At 39.0% G+C, this 18,733-nt stretch overlaps 1 protein-coding gene across 1 annotated transcript; it reads left to right on the top strand.

The window, feature by feature from the left end:
* The first annotated feature begins 841 nt into the window (after positions 1 to 841).
* sucla2 (succinate-CoA ligase ADP-forming subunit beta) lies at positions 842 to 17,362 on the top strand. Its single transcript, XM_028023389.1, has 11 exons — positions 842 to 975; positions 3,895 to 4,090; positions 4,697 to 4,796; positions 5,272 to 5,434; positions 7,010 to 7,138; positions 8,885 to 9,023; positions 10,483 to 10,644; positions 11,598 to 11,740; positions 11,974 to 12,094; positions 14,557 to 14,645; positions 15,316 to 17,362. Exons 1-11 carry the CDS (start codon positions 856 to 858, stop codon positions 15,388 to 15,390), a joined length of 1,437 nt encoding a protein of 478 aa, XP_027879190.1. The 5' UTR covers positions 842 to 855; the 3' UTR covers positions 15,391 to 17,362.
* Positions 17,363 to 18,733: the final 1,371 nt, after the last annotated feature.

The following is an 18,733-nucleotide window of genomic DNA, read 5'->3' as shown; positions in this document are numbered from 1 at the left end:
CAAGGTCACAGTCTTGGGTTGAAAAAGAAGAGCAATAAAGGTTTTGATAAAAGTTGCTAATTTCTTTTTCAATTAGAATTTAGCCCGTACATTCATTGTTGTTAATAATAAGGGATTGAATGTGTTTTTTTAACTTGCCTCTTTTCCAGTCTGCAGAAGTATGAACTGTTTTCTTCCCCTTCCTCGGTTCACTTAGCTCTGGATCTAATAAAAGCTCCCCGGGCCTTTCTTTCATAGATTGAGTCTAATTTAGCTTGTAGGGTCAGGAGGTTATTTTTGTCAGCATCAGTCAACATCTGTTTAACACATAATAGGTTTAACTCTTTAACTAACCTTCCTTCTTCCAGGTCATGGGCTAGGAATAAGGTGGATACGCATTATAGTAATGAGAAATGTAGGTCAAAGGTGAGAATATGCCTATATTTACAGCGCTCATCATGCTTCCTTCAAAGGCTCTTCATACAGGGTGGACTGTCTCTTTGTTTTATTTGCGTTGTATTTTAATTGGGTAAAACATATGATTATTAGTCAAATTCTTGCATTGTATCTTTGGTGTAGCTTTGTAATTATTTAAAATTACTACATTTCCACTGAGAGGGGCGGGAGTGGTAGGGAAATTTGTAAATCACCTAGGTAAATTATGAATTTAATGATAATAGGCTTGTGTTATTCTTAAACGACTAATTAATTAGTAAATAGCCCATGTTTATGTTTACTAAATTATTTATTTATAATATCATGAATAATATTTCCACCTCTTTGAAGTTTATTTGTATGTACATAGTGCTGTTTCCTTATTTCCGACAGCACCTAAAGGTCGCACGAGAGAAAGCCGAGTTTTGAAGCCCTCTACGCATGCGCGTTCGTGACTTCTCGGTTGTATCGGGAGACATGGCGACGTCCCTGATTTGCGGCTGTTTGACGGCTAGCCTGAGATCTTCGGGGGCCAGAAACACTATCAGCTCTGCTTCAAAGGTAACTGCGTCACGAAACGGAAGGAAATCCCCTTGGCTTTAGTAGCATATGTCCCATTCTGTGTTACACCTTCGCCCGACAAATGCAACTTCCTAAATGGTTGAAGGGGTCAAATCTGACATTAGCACAACTCCATAGAGTTTCCGTTGTTTTGGCTAACATGCTAACTAGCGGGACTCTGGCGTTAGCACGGCTAGCTGTCAATGTTAAAGCAACACGAGCGGTCCCACATAGCAGGTCGCTTCACTCTCATTTTTCTGGTAGTTTGAGTCGGCATAAGGAGGGGTTTCTGATGCTAAAGTGCAGCGAGGAAGTTCGGTGACCGTCCCCGAACCAGCCGTTGTCCCACCGCTGGACTGGACCGTTTCATTTGTTCCATTGAGTCCTCTGGGAAAAAGACCTGGGGGTGAATCCTGTCAGCCTCTGTCTGGACAGACAGCAGTTTTCACTGATGCCTGAACGCGCAGCGGCCTGAAAAAGCACGAGAGAGACCTTGAGATGGGGAAAATATATTTACCACATTTAAAAACTAGTTGAGTTTTTCTTTTTGGTATAACTCCAGATAGAGACAAAAAAAAATCCATTCTGAATGTTCCTTGTTTTGATTCCCATTGAACTGTTTCTCATTTTAAAATGACGGTCTGAATGTTAAACTCTTCCACTCGAGATGCACCAACCAGATCAGAATTTCATCGTTTGTAAATGATGGAAAACATCAATAATTTTTATCATCTTCTTCATAGTTATGCACTACTTTCTGTCGTGAATTTTGTGGTTGCTATGCGACAGCAGGTAAAATGGTTCAACCTTACCTTTGCAAGGCGCTCAGTCAAGGCGGTTGTTTTAGGGTTTTTTTCAAGAGAGTTTATAAATTCAGATTTATTGTAATGTACAGGAATCATATGTTAATGCGATGTTGCATACATGAACTTTTGTTTTCCTCACTTTGTACATCAGCTTAATAAAGAAGGTCAGTGGCAGTGCTAAAACTTGGAGGAGCCTGGGGTTTCAGTGTCCTTGTGATTCACTTTAAAATGTGTTTACAATACAGTTTTATTTTGTCCCTATTACGTTCAGATGTATACGAGAATTTTATAGTATGCAAATAGTGCATTTGCTGCTGTCAGTGTATATAAAAGAGTTATCAAAGTCAAGCTGAAATGATTAGTGCACACTTCCTGTGTAATTTATACTGATAATTAAAATTACTAGCACTATATTTAAAAAGTTTGCCATAGTGAGTTTGTGTTTTTATACTTGGTTTGTGTGAAAACGGCCATATATGACTGTTGAAATAAATCGCAGAAGTGTTCTTAAATTAGAAGCCATTGATCATGCCAAACTCGGCTAGTCATATTATTAAAAGATGTCTTTTCAGTTGTATTTATCTAACATTTAGATTCTTATAGAAGTCTTAAGAGAAGTCCTGCTGACTCAGACTGAGTAACTTTTTGTTTCACATCCTCAGCTGGGTTTCCAGTGTTGCTTTTTCAGTGCTGCAAGCAGCAAACACGTCTCATGTGTTGCAACTAAGTCCTTGTTCACAAAAGGATATATCTTAAACAAAACAAAACAAAATATACACCCTGTATTAGGTTTCAGAAAAGTTCTCATTCATGTAAATCCACCCATGAGCGTTGTTTTAAACATGCCAAACCCATAGGGGGCAGTGTAGCATAAAGATAAAACCTACGTCAGTCAATCAGATTGCTTCAAAACAACCACAGCTTCCTGCTAGAAATCAAATATCCTTTTAAATAGTGTGTTAGAATATAAAGTTATTAAAATACAAAGTGATGTAAATTGGGAATCATGACAAAGCAAGTATGTGGATATATTGGTGCATTATTTGTTGCAAACTGCATTGCGTGGGACCCTAAATGTCTGTTTTCTCATGTACACACGCATACACAAGAATTTTTTAAATCTCCACTTTGGTTGGAGTTTTTATAAATAATCATTTTTTAGATGCAATACATAAAAACTCATAAAACTGAATCAGTTTTCCCAGATATCTGCTGACTTGCAGACTAGACTCAAGTCACCCATCAATGTAGTCGTTTAATAGGATCTTTTCCCCTGTTGTTACCTTTCAATTCAATTAAAATAGTTTAGCTGTTTGAGCAATATGCTGTTTGTTCATTTGATCAAGCACAGATCCTGTCCTTCACACATCAGTGGAGATTGTTTTCTACATCAAAACTGAGAAAAAAATCACTGAATTTAAAAGAACAGTTTATGTAAAATTGACTTTTTTTAGCTTTATATTCAAACTTTATTCCCTCATTAAAACCATACCTGGAGTGTTGGTTTTATTCTTTCATGTATGTTTAAGAAATCCTTCAATCTCCCATGGCAACCATTCAGATGTGCCAAACACCTGGATGGACCTAGCTCCGCCTTCAAGGACGAATCCCCTCCACCAAGTTTCCGAGCTTCCGCCTCACAGAGTATCCCTCTCCTGCGACTTTCCCACTCAGCTCCTTCAGACTAGCCAGCAGCAATTAGCAAACATCTGATGGAACGGCATGTCTGCTGAGCTCATTATAGGAGCTACTTCGCAGCTGGTAAAAACATTGTTAAAGGGTTAATAGAGGAGCCATGTTGTGATGACTTTCTGAAGGCGGAGTTTCAGAAAGAGCAGGAAATTATTAAAGAGACAGAGGCGTTAAATTAGGAAGTCAAATTTCTTCCAAGTCATATTTGATATATGTAGCATTTTTTTCAGTTTGACTTACACAAACTGGATCTAATCATAAATTCACTTTAATGACAGCAGTAACCCAGCTGGTTCATCTTATGTAGGATCTGACACACATCTTGTAGAAACAGGAACAGTAAAATAACTCGAAGATCCACATGTTTAGCTCTCATAACAATAATTGTCTGTAGTCATTGGTTGGATGTTTGTGTCCTCAGGTCCTTGGCGGCTCCACGGGTCTGTTCGGTGGCCATGTGTCCCAGCTGCAGCCTCCCCACCTGCAGCAGCAGCAGAGGAACCTCTCCCTACATGAATACATGAGCATAGGCCTGCTGAAAGAAGCCGGCATCTCCGTACCGGCGGGAATGGTGGCCAGCTCCTCTGACGAGGCGTACGATGTGGCCAAGAAGATCGGTAAGAGAAAAACGACAACAAAACAAAGATGTGAGAGGGTTAGAGGATTAGGAATGAACAGTGTCCACTAAAGATGATTTCTTAATTAACTGACTAACTCAGTATATCCAAGCTGCAGGCAGAAAAACTATTGACCTGTCCTCGTAAAAGAGAAGGTCAGTGATTTTGTCCGTCTGTTCGATATGACTGATGTGTAAAGCATCGGTTAATTATTCTCATGTAGTTCTGGAAGGATGATCATCAGAGGATGAATGGGAGCAAATATTTGATGCCTTCATAAGTGGCTGTTTCAAACCGACATTTTGTTATTAAAGTACAAAAATTTGAGATGTGCTGAAAAAGTGGAGGCATAGATTTCTGAGCTGCTTAAATCTCGTACTCATCACATAAAGATGAATCTTTTCTGAGGTTGTTTGCTGTCATCAACAATAATTATTTCAGAACAGGCAAGTTGTGACCAAAGAGCCAAATAGATTACGGGTTTAAGATTTAGTTCCATTTTCTAAACTTTAGAACTTTTCTGGCAATATTCTTTAGCAGTAGAGTGTTTTTGCTGGGTTTTTTTTTCAGTCACACGTTTTGTTCCGACATCTTTTTTGGTGTTAGGCTCTAAGGACCTGGTGGTGAAAGCTCAGGTTCTGGCTGGAGGCAGAGGGAAGGGGACGTTTGAGGGTGGACTGAAGGGAGGAGTGAAGATCGTCTACTCGTAAGTACAGCCTCTACAGTCAAACCGGTGTCATTTTTGTCACTCCAGAGTGTCATTCATAACTTCAATGTGAATGTTGTGTAATAAAAGGAGACTAAAACCTGGAATTAGTAATATTTTCTACAAATCTGTCTGAAATAAAAACTACTAGGTTGTTGTAAATACTACAACGTCTGCAGGAAAAGCTGCAAAGAATATGGTTGTTGTTTTTGTGCTGGTAATATACGGAAGAGGTTTAGGGCTACCAAAAAAAAATTGACTAACCAAATTCTGACTTTTTTTCCCTTAAAATTCTGACTTTTTCTGATCAAGTCAAGAGTTTAAAGTTTGAATTTTTTTCAGTGACCTTAATCCTCTTCCACAGTGACAAATACAACCTCTACATATGTAGATATTATCAGAAAGGGGAAAAAAAAGTTTTTGGACTTACTGGTGGTTTATTTAAACGATCCCAAACGTTTGGTTTTCCCTGCAGCCCAGAAGAGGCTCGGGAAATTTCCTCTCAGATGATTGGTCGAAAACTGTTCACCAAACAGACCGGGGAGGCGGGTCGAATCTGCAACCAGGTGTTCATCTGCGAGCGCAGGTACCCGCGCAGAGAGTACTACTTCGCCATCACCATGGAGAGGTCTTTTCAGGTGAGACACTGTGGTTAAATAAATCTGCTTTTTTTATGCTTCCAGAAGCGCCTGAACCGCTTGCTGTTGACTTGTTAAACAGTTTAAAAAAAAAAGAAAAAAAAGTCACATTTCTACAAATTCAGACATTAAATGAACCTGCACAAGGTTTTGCTAACTAAAGCAGATTAACACCACTAGGGGGCAGTCTTGTATTAAAAGTAAGCCTTAGTAATTCATACGTTCCACATGTTCATTACTTGAGGAGTCCCTGAAGAAGCGTTCCTGATTCAGATCAGTTAAACTCAGCGGGGGCAAAGTGTAAATATTCTGGATATTAAATCTTTAATTAACCAGACTTGAGATTATGACCTCGATCTAATCTGCTGCTCTGCCAATCATTCAGCAGGGGAACATCCCTCCTGTTGAAGTGGGCAATGCTTCACACATTTATCTAATCTTGAGGGATCCTGAGAACTTCCTGTAGAATAACGGGTTTATTATTTTTATTGCTATATTTAGTCCTGGGTTCTTATCAGCTGCAGAGGAAAACAGCAGGGATGTGTGTGTTTAGTTTAGGAGACGCCCAGAGAAGTGGCATTTCACGCAACTTGTGATGTCACATTGTGTTATTGATGCAGCCGTGTTCTTAAATGGAACGCGGCTGCATCACGGCAGCACGGAGTTTGTGTTCACAATCAGTCCGATTCAATGCTGAAGTGATTAGAGTATTGTGGTGTAACTAAATGCCCTCAAATGAATTGACTAGTCATTTGCTTTGAGACTTCATTAATAATGTGCTATTCTGTGATAAGAATGTTCCCTGTCGTTTTGGGGGTCTTTGTTTACTGAACATTGTGGCTGTTTGCTGGTTTGATTATTTTTATTTATTTTATTTTACATTTACTGCTAAGAAAGGGCAAACGACGTGTCTGACTGGTGCTGACTGCTGTTTTGATTTTGTGGTGAAGAGTCAGACAAACAGAAAACCCAAATGATTTCAGTGAGCAGAAGACAGTTTTTTGAAAGTATCTCCTCTGAGGCACAGAGTTCCTACTGAATCTGGAAAAATAACAGAATTTGATTCATGTATTTTCCAGCAGTCCCATTTTTCTGCAGACTGTGTCTGTCCGTCCATCTGTCTCTATCTGTCTCCATCTCTGTCTTTTTCTTTAAAAAATGCAGGAACCATGTGGACAAAGTCCATTGAGCCAAAAAGGGGAATATTGGAGATTTAGAAAAAAATTGTAATATGATAGCAAAAATGATTCATTCAAAGTACCACTTGAACTTTTTCACACTGCAGCCAGAATCCTCAGTGTATTTCTTGTTTTTTTTATGTGAACAATCAACATGCTCACAAGTATGTGGAAGGAAAATGAAAAGTGTTGGAAGGTCCCAACACTATTAAGGGACCTTCGTCTGTTAGAATGGTCCAAACAAAGTCAGAATTTGAAAAAGTGACTACTTGTTGCTAGGCTCTGTAGGGAAATTTACTGATAAACCAGAGAGTGAGTTGGATTGAGACGTGAATCCTCTCTAAACTTTTTTCTCGTGTACCGACATTAGAACCAATACCCTCCTCTTGTCTCCCAGGGTCCTGTGCTGATTGGCAGCTCGCAGGGGGGCGTGAACATCGAAGACGTGGCAGCAGAAAATCCAGACGCCATTGTGAAAGAGCCCATCGACATCGTAGAGGGCATTAAGAAGGAGCAGGCTGTCAAGGTACGATCAATAGGCACAAAACCGGCTGGAGATGCTTCAGCTGAGACATCGAAGAGCAACGGAGGCGGCGGTTTCTGAGTTGACGTTGTTATTGCCATGGCGATCCTACATCTAAAACTGATACAGACTGGATTCTTGAGCTTTAAATAGCTGAAAATGATTTTCTCTCTTCTTCAGTTTTCATATTAACTGCTGTTTCATCATGTTTTGATACCTCACTTGCATCCAATTTTTTTTTTTTAAACTCCATTTCTGACCTCTGCTGGTGGAGCCTGGTACAACAGTCGTAATAAATGTATTTTATCAAACTTTTTCTGTTTTGTTGAAGCATTAAGTTGAAGCTATTTCACAGACCACTTCGTGTGTCAGATAGCAAGCTAAAGGAAAATGTCGCCTACTGGCTAAAAGCAGCTAAAGCTAGCTTAACCAACTGTTTTCACATTCATCCTGAACAGACGCAACTTTTCTTATTTTGTTTGCACAGAGGTTTTGCATGGTGTGGTGCTGTTTGTGTCTGGCGAGGAACCCATTATAACTGCTTACATTTGTGGTTTTTTTATTTTTTATTTCTTTCTAATTTAAAAACGAACAAACTCTTTTTGTGACCTGATCTGGGCACACATCATGTAATTCTAGAGGTTATATCAAATGTATTTCAAATGAGTATTTGTGTATAAAATGACAAACTATGGATTCTATGGCCTCATATGAAGCTCATCTGAGTTTAACTGGACTTCAGTGTTTTAGTTCACTGTAATATTTAGCAGTCAAAGCTTATTCTAAGAAACACAAACCTTTATCCAGCTGACAGAAACTTCAATATACTCACAGTGGATGCAGTCAGAATCTAAGAGGTGAACATTAAACTGCTTTGCAAATAATGGTAAGAACAACAACAACAAAAAACAGATTTCCAGATCTTTCTTTTAAGATTCAGATTCATTTCTGCAACTTGCCACTTTTAAATGTTGATATATTAACTCTGATGCCTCTGCTAATTAAGCTATTAAGCAAGCAGCGTTTTAAATTATGAAGAACTGAAAGTTGTCATTCAGTCTGTTTTGTGAATGAGAACGACTCGATAAGCAGCAACAGACGATAATTGGCTGAATTTTAAAAGCCGGTTTTTACCAACACGACCGTCGCTGTTTTGATGATGCGAGTTAAATTTCAGGACCTAAAATGTCACACCAGCAAATAATTATTTAGTCAATAAAAGGAAGGGCAAACTGCTCTGTAGTTTTGGTGTCAGATTTAAAGCTACTGACCTCCAGCTAGTTTTTTTTTGTGGGATATTTTTCTTGGTAAAGGCTAACAGATTAGGAATCTCACATTAAACGTAATATTATCGGCGTGGAAGTGATAGAAAATGTTTGAGAAACATCAAATAATGCCAGCTTAATTGAAAAACCTAGTGGACCAAGGACTGAACGGTGGGGAACCTCACAGATTATATGGACATGGAGTTCGTTTGTACGCCAAGATTAGATTTAAATCATTTTAGAGCCCAAAACAGAGCAAAGAATTTACACAAGTCCTATACCTGATAGAGGAAATGTATCATAACTGCTAGCGTTTTTATATAGACATCATTTAGTCTCCCGTTTTTCTCTGCCAGCTGTGGCTAAAGATGGCGAATCAAGCCAGAAACCCAAAGCAATGATGTCATCTTCTGTAAATGTCAGCAGGCATTGCAGCTCATACCTGTATGAGGTGTAATGATTTGTGCGCTCTGCGTCGCCGCAGGTTGCTCAGAAGATGGGCTTCCCAGAAGCTCTGGTGGACGAGGCGGCGGAGAACATGATCAAACTCTACAATGTTTTCATCAAGTACGACGCCTCCATGTTGGAGATCAATCCAATGGTGGAAGATTCCTCTGGTGTTGGTATGAACACGCCTGCACTATCTATCACACTTCCAAGGTTAACCTTTGACAGCACCAGGAAATGCATAAGAACCAGAAATTTGTTCTTAATCACTTTTATGCTAGATTAAAGAACGGTATAATAATAATCATTGTGCAAATAAGTGCAACAGATTTTTTTTTCCCTGAGTCTTGACAAATTCTGTTTGAATTGATGTGCAGTTTCCTCATGAGGGTTTTCCACAGTTTTCACATTTGTTGCTCACGGATGAATCTCCTTGTATTATTAGTTCAATCATGAGCCAAGTGAAGCCTGGAGGCCCGCCAGGCTCATAGTTCACTCGGGAAAACCCTGGGTCATCATTTGGTGTTCCAGCAGGACACAATCCAAAAACATCTCCTTAAATAATCACAGAAATGATTCACCAGAATCAAAATCCACTTCCTCCTTTGGCCATCTCAGCCCACACACTTCGATCCTGTTGTAAAGATGATCTAAAGATGTTGTGCTTCACTTTTTAGACAATTTTACTGCATCAAAAGAGGAATTTATTTATTATGATTATGTTTAGTTTTATTGTAATTTTCTTAGATCTTTTTTTTTTACACATTTTTTCTAAACCACACATTGGTTGTTGTAGTCCAACAATGTTGTTCCAGATTTTGCTTGACTCCATTGGCAGAGAATGCTTTATCCTAATTTGTCCATCATTATTACTAAAGATTTTTTATGCCTATGATTATTGGCATAAACTTGGTTAAGGATGGATATGTTCACATGAATGCAGACTTCCATCGACATGCATGTGTAGCCTTCGGTAAAGGTCGCTGCTATTTTTGTCACAGCCTTACGGGAGTCGAGTTAATGGCCGTCCTGCAGGGAGAAATACGTCAGTCAGTGAAAATGTTGAAATGATCAAAAGATCAATTTCTCTTTAAACTCTGCGTCTGTGCGCTCGCTCAGCGTGACGGGATTAATGTCTCGGCCTGACGCCGGGTAAATACCGTCGTAAGAGGAGGGGATCGCTGACCTTCGTGGGAAATGACGAGGATCAGTTTAGATGGCGACTGTCAAATAATTAGTGCTCAGAATAGCCTGATTCCAAAAGTTACCTTCAAAACCTGTTGAAGTATTGTGTTAGAAAACAAATCAAATTTTTTAGCATTTGACTCGCGGGTCAAAGCCGATCCAGAAAAAGATCGGTCAATTTTGAACATTGACCAGTTGACTGCTGCCTTTCTAGTCTTCCAACGTTACTCGCCTAAAATCCCTTAGAGTATTTGTTTACGTTCACACACGGGGCGAATACATCAGACTTTTTTACTGCAGTCCTAACGACCCAATTCCGATATTTTCTTCCCTTCAAAGCTTTAAGTTCCTCAAAGCATCAAGTGCAGTCAAACAATTTTAAGTTCATTTTAAAGAATGAAATTAAAGTTAAACTTCCTCTGGTCCTAACATGCTTGTTTGTGTGAACAGTGATGTGCATGGATGCAAAAATCAACTTTGACGCCAACGCAGCGTATCGCCAGAAGAAGGTGTTTGATATGAGGGACTGGAGCCAGGAGGACCCCCGGGACCAACAGGCTGCCACGGCTGACCTCAACTACATTGGTCTGGACGGGACCATCGGCTGTCTGGGTCAGTGCCTTTTAGTTTAGCTCTTTTTGTGTGTATGTGTGTGTAAAGCTGGGGTCTTGTACTTTTTAATACGTCTCCATTTAAGTGTTTCAAAGTAAACACTCACAGATGTATTAAGTGAAGTCATTCAGACTCTGGTTTGTTCATCAAGTGATCGTATTTTTTTCAAATGATTATTTCTAAAATGAGGAAGTCCTTTACTTGAGTGGTCAGTTTGTGATCTTCTGGTTTTATTACAGCCTTTACTTGTTGAAATTCAATATAACCAATTCCAATTTCACTTTAATAATTATAATAATCTAAGATGAGCATTCAAATGGCTTTTTTTCTAACCCTCTTATGGTGAGCTGTTATTGATTATTAACATTATTTGGCATTATGTCGTGTCGAGGTGCACTAACAGTTCACTAATATTTTAAAGCAAATAGAAAATTATCACAAGTTAACATACACTGTCTCATTATCGTATTGTTATCGTATTGCTGATCTATAGATCAGCCGATAGATCAGCTATCAGACGACTTCATCAACTTTTCAGACAAAAAATAAATTGCAATCGGTGCTCCCTAGTGGTTAGCATTGCTAGCATTATTAAAATAGCTTTTCCTATGTAGATCCTGACCTAATTTTTGAGATTTGGCTGCACAAGTTAAAGCTCAAAAGGATGAAGGAAAGAAAATCTGCAGAACACTGGACATACTTCCTGTGATCTACAAAATTAAAAAGCTGCAGGGATCTCTTGAAATATCATAGAAATACAGCTTCCTTTTTAAATAGCCTCCTGCATGTCTACTTCCTCTGACGTAATGTTGAATATCTCACTGATATTGGGAAAGTAGTGAAACTTGTTCTTTCTTTAATAACATCTACACTGAAGAGTGTTCAATGAAAGTAAGAGGAGCATATTCTGGAGATAAATTACCTTTATAATCAAACCAATTCATTCTCTCCAGTTAACGGTGCTGGTCTGGCTATGGCCACCATGGACATCATCAAGCTCCACGGCGGCACACCAGCCAACTTCCTGGACGTAGGAGGCGGGGCCACAGCCCATCAAGTGACAGAGGCATTCAAACTCATCACTTCAGACCAGAAGGTAAGAAATCCAGCTCCATGTTGTAACCTGGACAAACTCCGGGACAAACGTTTTACTGACTGCGATGCTTCAGGATTTGTCCTAATATCCAAATATTGAACAGAAAAAAAAAACATTTTTAAGGTCAAGGAAGTTTTGGAGAAACCGTTTAAATTTGTTTGTATTTTATTTTCTTAACTTGTGTAGCCTAAATATTGTTCTGTTTAAAATTCACTGTGTCTTTTGTTACTCAGGTTCAGGCCATCCTGGTCAACATCTTTGGAGGCATCATGAGGTGTGATGTCATCGCCCAGGGCATCATCATGGCTGTGAGAGACCTGGATCTCAAAATCCCCATCGTAGTACGGTTACAAGGTGCGCCACGCTCATAGCTACAAAGAAAGGGGAAGCTAATGATGCTGAGCGGCACACAAAGAGCGAGGCGGCTGAAGGGTTTCTGCAGCATGAAAACTTCCCTCTGATGATTCATATTTCCATAATCAGAGCTCAACAGGCGCCATCAGCAGTGACTGGGGGTCTTGAGTTTGATTGTTATGGTGAAGAGGGAGTGAAGATTTTCATTAGCTAATCTCATTATAATCCTCATCTATTGTCATGAGCTTTGAGATAAATAAGCAAATCGAGGCTCCCTAATTTAGACTCCTCTGTCGTGTGTCTAGCCTGTCCTTAGAAACCGGGCAAGGAATTTATTCCTGGAGTAATCATGTGAAGAAGATGTTCTTAGCCGACTTCCTCTGAAGGTTTCTGTGAAAAACATGTAGAAAAGAACACAGTGTATAGGATGGCTGTCTGCTAAATATATATATTTGCTCTGTTGTGATGTCAGGAAGGAAACTCTGGCTTTGGAGAACAGCATCTGAATTTATTTGTCCATCAAATATCCTCAAATCTGCACTTTAAGTTCTCAGTGAATTCTAAAAGGGGCAGTATTACTCAAGGTTGACTTTTTAAGCTTTATGTTATGTTATGTAGTTATTCCCTAATCAAAAACACACCTGGAGTGTTGCTTTGATTCTTTCATGCAGGTTTGAGAAATCCTTTAATCTCCCGTGGCAACCATACAGCTGTGCAAAATGCCTGTGTGGACCTAGCTCCTCCTTCGAGGACGAAGCTCCTCCTCCAGGCATAAATATATATATTTTTTAAATGTAATTTTGGTATTACAAACTAAATGTTATGGCTTCCAGATAACATCCATATTTACTGAACACCCTACTGTATCTGCATAAAATGGTTTGTTCCTTCTCTGCGGACTTCACAGTGACAGTGATCAGCAGTCAAACACAAGAACGACTGACAGTTACTATGCTGTTAAGAAAAATAATAAAGTTTTCAAAAAAGAGAAAAGAAAAACAAGACATATAAAAGGAAGGTTGTCTGTTTGTAACCCAGGTTTTCTCCGAGAGGTGGGTACACTAGCGCGTCAATATCCACCTATTAGCTTAGTTAGCTCAGCTACAGACTAGCGTTAGCCTCCATTTCACCAGGATTTATTCAGTGAAGGAAAATATTTATCCAGATATTTATCTATATAACTTGTCCCTGTACTTTTTACCACACTTAACAACAGATGTGTCAGAGTCAGCAGCACATACCAGCCTAACTTCCCCCTGTCCCAGTGAAAGAGGTGAGCGACACTGTTCAGTGACATGCTAGGCTAGTTAGCATCATTCCAGGGAGTGTAAGATGATTTCTCTTGTCTGTTTACTCTTTTTACAATTACACAACAATCCTGAAATAGTTGTTACTGACAGAAATGAAAGCAGTTTTTATAATGTGATGGTAAAACAGCCTCCTGCCTGGACTGGAGGCCGGGCGGTTTGAACAGCGACTGTCCTACCTTAGCTTGCTGTAAGTTACAGATATCTGCTGCCACTTTCCCTCCTAACTTGTGCCCTGATGTTCTCGTAAATGAACAAAATGCAACAATACAGCATTTTTGAGCAGTCTGCATTGCTTTGTGTGTATTTTGTATTTTACCTGTGCCTGCTGGTGGTGGGGAGAGAGCTTTCAGTGAGTAAAACCGATTGCAATTAGAAAACATTTGAGGTGCTAACACGTCTCAAGACTGGCTGCACATATATGAGGAATTAGTTTGGAAAATCTGCTGTTTTTACTGCTGTGCGATAATGATGTAAATATGTTTTCATTTAAGTGTAATGCTATTCATGTTAGAAGTCATTTTATTTAAATATCTTTTTTTATATTTCAGGAATGTTTAGAGTATATTTAGTTTTGAATTTTTGCAGTAAGAAAATAGACACTAAAATATGACCTTTAACACATTTTTAAAGTCTGTCTTTAATCTGGCTTCAAAGAGTGAATTGCATACAGAATTCACCAGCAGTAAAGATTGTGCTAGTGTCCGTCTTGGACCAAAGAAATCCTTTAAAGTTAGTTATGCTTCACTTCTGACGGGTCAGATGGACTCAGATGGTGACAGCAGCAGGGTGCAGGGGTTCCCAATTTAATTTTTTGTCATAGTGCGGTTGTTAAATATTATGTTTGGAGCAGAGGGGATATTTCTGTTTACAAAATGAGCAAAACTACAAAAATAGGAAATGGAGAAAGCTCAGAATCAAAGCCTATGAAACCGCTGACAAAACTCTCTTTTCTCAGTTACAGCATTCACACCAGAGAATGCTGTTGTTGAACATGCTGCATTCACTGATCAGCTGCCAGGTTCTTTAATCTGAAAATTGTCCGGCAACCAGAAGATTTCTCTCAGTTCTGTCTAGGGTAGCTGACTGAAAGCAGCATGTGTGTCGATTCATCAGGTGACACCGGTTAACAGCTTCTCTGTAATTTATCTCCAGGAACGAGAGTGGACGACGCCAAAGCTCTGATCGCTTCCAGCCCTCTGAAAATCCTGGCCTGTGACGACCTGGACGAAGCTGCAAAGATGGTAAAAACACACACTAACACACACTTGGCTGTGTCTTTGTTCGTTTGACCCGCTAGAAACCAAGAGAGGAAACGGCAGCTGCCTGAGGAAGGAGGGTGAGTTCTGAGGAGAAGAGTCAGGTGTTGAGGGTCGGCAGTCGGATCTCACCTGGAAGTGTGGCTTTACATTTCCGCATGTTTCTCTTGGGTCATAGAAAATTTTCAGTTTTTGTCTTGAACTTGAATGAAGGTTTATTAAAATCCTTGTGTGTGTGCAGAATCCTTTGAGTTTATTTTAGTAACATTTTAACTTTCTGCCTGACAAAGTACAAAACAGTCAAAACTGTCCACTGCAAAAACACAAAATCTGACCAAGTAATCTTGTTTTCAGTCAGTAATTTTTAGATGCGTATCCAACAAGTACTAATTCAACTGGCAGATGTTTTTCACTTAAAACAGGAAAGAATGTCTGTTTATAAGTGAAATAATCTGCAGTGGATCTAGAACTTTTTAAAACTCTATATTCAAGAGTTATTGACTGAAAACAAGCTTATTTATCTTTCTGAAAAGTTATTTCTAGGTTAGTTAGAAGTGTACTAATAGAAACTAGACCAAAGATACTTGGTAAGACTTTGTGTTTTTACAGTGTTCACCATGGTGAGCACTGATCGCCTCTGTTCTTCTGTTTGCAGGTTGTAAAGCTTTCTGAAATCGTTTCCTTGGCAAAAGAAGCTCAAGTGGACATCACCTTCCAGCTGCCCATCTAAGGAACCCCCTCTTCTCCCTGTCGCCCCTCAGAGACCTCCACCCCTTCCCCCCACCTCCACCCCACTCACCGACAGTAGGACCGACGTCTCCAGATGCGTCCACCTTCATCTCAGTCGTCTTTCCTGGTGGCAAGACTCTGAACGGCTCTCACTTCGAGCAAACTACTTTCTATATGCTCTTTGTTGTTTCCACATCTCAGTCAATCCCACAATGTTTTGTTGCACTTAGGATGATACGCACAAGCCGCTCCCAGCTTTAACCCGCTCTTCTATTCTCCACAACTCTGAGAGAACGACTCGCGATCCGTCGGTCTGTTTACTTCCTTACTTGCTCGAAAAGCCTGGTTTAAAAAAACGCAGAGGTTGTCATCTAGTTCACTGCCGATCACATTTAGCTTATAATCCGTTTCAGAACAAACACCGAACAATCGTTCAGCGTATTCTGAGGTTTCTCATGGTCACAGATGTCTGATTGAATTATTTCAAATTGAACACTTGAGACTTTCAGACTCTGGCTTACTGATTGTCATCGCTTCATTCGCAAATGAGAAGTTGGTACGTCTTTTTTTGTTTGTTTGTTGTTTTTGTTATGTTTTATTGTAGGAAGTATGCTGGTAGTCTTTTCAAACACAAGAGTTTCAGGTGAATCTTTAGAGTCCCAGTCAGTATTTTTTGGTCTCTCATACGATCCAGGTCATTGCAGACGAGTTTGTCGATCTTCATCTGGTACCTTAATAAAATCAGTGGCTTGTATATTCATTAAAATAACACTGTCAGGAAAATTACTTCACTGTTGTCACAACTGAAAGGGTTTCAGATTTGTTGAGCATGTATTTGGATAGATATGTAGAGAAATATTCAGTTGATGATTTTTCTTGCAGTTCAGTTTGTTGAAATGCTAGGCTAGCTCAGTTTATGCTATGTTTTACTTGCTGTTAAGTCATAAGATATTTCAATTTGGTTTTTCTTTAGTCGAGTTCAGACAAAATATGGAGAAAAAGTTGTTTGTAATTTTTTACAAACTTAGATCTTTGAATGTTTTAAAACTGAACGACTGGAGCTTCGGCTGCTTTCTGAACAGTACAAACAGCTGTTTAGCTGAGCGTTGGCAGTTCAGATAAACAACAGAAACATCAGAACATCTCTGCTTGAAAGTAAATCATACATATTCTGCTTTGTCCTTTTTGGACCTCACATCCTTTCCTGGTAGACTATAGAACATTCTACTTCTATTAATATTGAACAGTAAAGAAGAGATATTGGATATTATCCTTAATTGTGTTCTTAGCTTTTAACTTCTCATGTGTCTGTCGCAGGAAGCAATCTTTCTACCGTTTTTCTGTTTTTATATAATGGAAAAACTTAAAATTCATAGTCTTCTGGTGTTTGAAGCATTTTTTTCCCATCTGGATTTTCCTAATTGGCTTAAATAGTGTTCAGGAAGTAGGAAGTAAAAGCTGATGATCCCGAGTCTCACATATTTGTTTTTCCCTTTTTAAATCTTAAATCTCCTGTCGTCTTGAGTGCCGGCTCAAAACTGTTCAAGGAACCACTACTGTTCTCTTTTTCTTTTTTTCTTTTTAGGTTACAAAAAAATTGTTTTCTGCTGGACTCTTCAGCTAATCCGTTAGCTGAAGAGTCCAGCTAATATTCGTTTATGTGAATTAAAACCTGCAGGAGCCGTGCCACAGCAGCTGCTTCTCTTCCAGTTCTTCTCCTGTCTGTATCTAAGGTCAGAGTCTTGCTCGTTTGCGCCCCCCTCAGATGAACTGTGAAACAACTGTAGTTGTTTTCTCTCCCTCCCTCCGTGTCTCCCCTCCGCTTCCTCAGCGTCGCGAACACGAGCAAACATTGTGAGTTGTACGTTATTTTATCTTGTAAATAACCAGACTGCTGTTCTCACTCTGTAACATATTTATGATCTTCTGAAAGAGTTCGACATTGAAAAGAATAAATAGAGAACAACAGCAAGTTTTTTTTTCCATCTCCAGTGTTTTTTTGTTGTTGTTTTGAATGGTTTGAATACAGAAAGCCTTATTTAAAAAAAAAAACAAAACAACAAAATATAGGTTTTATGCCCGGGGGCGGATATTAGTGAGAGTTTACATGGGCAGTAGCCCAGGGCACCAAGTTTTGGGGGCGCCTCAAAGATGTAGAATTCTTTTTTTTGGATGAATGCTTGTGCCTTCTAGATTTATATAAAACTCATAGGCCCATATGAAGTGTTTTTTCTTCTCACGTTGCATTTTTATTAATCTGTACTCTACTCAAATATTCAAACATTCTGAACGTATAGTGCATCTTTTTGAGACCAACATGGATTCGTCTCACATAGGATGTTCTAAACCTACCTACTTTTGAATCTACTGTAATTTTCATGAGTAAAATGCTTATTTGTTTTACTTTAAATTTTTTTGGTCAGGGCACCAAAACTGTCTCTGGCCCAGGGGCCCTTATGCTTCTAAATCCGGCCCTGTTGAGGCCAAAACAAACGCTTTAAGGAAGTTATCTGTCATTTAATACATTTTAAAAATATATTCTGAAACAAAATGACAACCAGAAGATGACCTGCCTCAGGAGTAAATGACTCTTTGACCACTATCTTTTGTTCGGTCTCCATGGTAACAAGTGAACCAAACTGCGCCTCCTGGAAAGCAGCTGGATTTTGTGAATCTATAGCTTTGAAAGACCTGTTCATATTTATTTGTTTTTATTTTGAAGATAAAAATCTTGGGTAAAACAGTTTCAGATAAATAACCACTGGGAGGATGACAGGGCTAAGCTTTTGATCAGAATTAATCAATCAAACTCAAACATGATATCTGAATTATTCTGAAATATGGATTTGTTCACGAAACATGTCCTGACTAGCTTTAATGTCTGAACTTTTTCATACTTTACTAGTTGCGTTCACTCAGACTTGAATTGGCTATTGTTTTGGCAAATGCTACAGTATACATTACCACTTTTATTATAAGAGAAGTTTATCCACATAACATGACTCCATATTGTTGTCCAGAGGGGTAAACAGCAGAGGTTTGGTCGTTTGCTGCAGGTCAGCTTTAAGATCGAACAGCTCTGCATCATCGTGTTTGGAGCCATAAAACATGCTTGTTTCTTAGAGCAGCTGCACACCTGCAATTATAAGTTCATGCCAATAGATGTCACTATATGATCAATTCTCATATCACTTGAGTTTAAGTACCGTCACTTATTTATACCTTAGTCAACGTTATCTGCTTTCCACACATTTACATAATCACTGCTGATTTAAGATTATAAATATCAGTTTATTTAAGAAGTTATATTCTAATATGAAACTTTTTACATAGTTAACAGTGTC

This window comes from Xiphophorus couchianus, chromosome 7 (genome assembly GCF_001444195.1).
Source record: "Xiphophorus couchianus chromosome 7, X_couchianus-1.0, whole genome shotgun sequence".
Taxonomy (NCBI): Eukaryota; Metazoa; Chordata; class Actinopteri; order Cyprinodontiformes; family Poeciliidae; genus Xiphophorus; species Xiphophorus couchianus.
Note: the sequence above shows the minus strand (reverse complement) of the source record. Positions and strands in the feature narration are given on the sequence as shown.

What these genes read in the sequence shown, in the direction of transcription:
- sucla2 (XM_028023389.1), top strand. Translation starts at nt 856, where the DNA reads ATGCGCGTTCGTGACTTCTCGGTTGTATCGGGAGACATGGCGACGTCC. An exon ending in CGATGTGGCCAAGAAGATCG is followed by an intron (nt 4,091 to 4,696) that starts GTAAGAGAAAAA and finishes TTTTGGTGTTAG; the next exon opens with GCTCTAAGGACCTGGTGGTG. An exon ending in CGGGACCATCGGCTGTCTGG is followed by an intron (nt 10,645 to 11,597) that starts GTCAGTGCCTTT and finishes CATTCTCTCCAG; the next exon opens with TTAACGGTGCTGGTCTGGCT.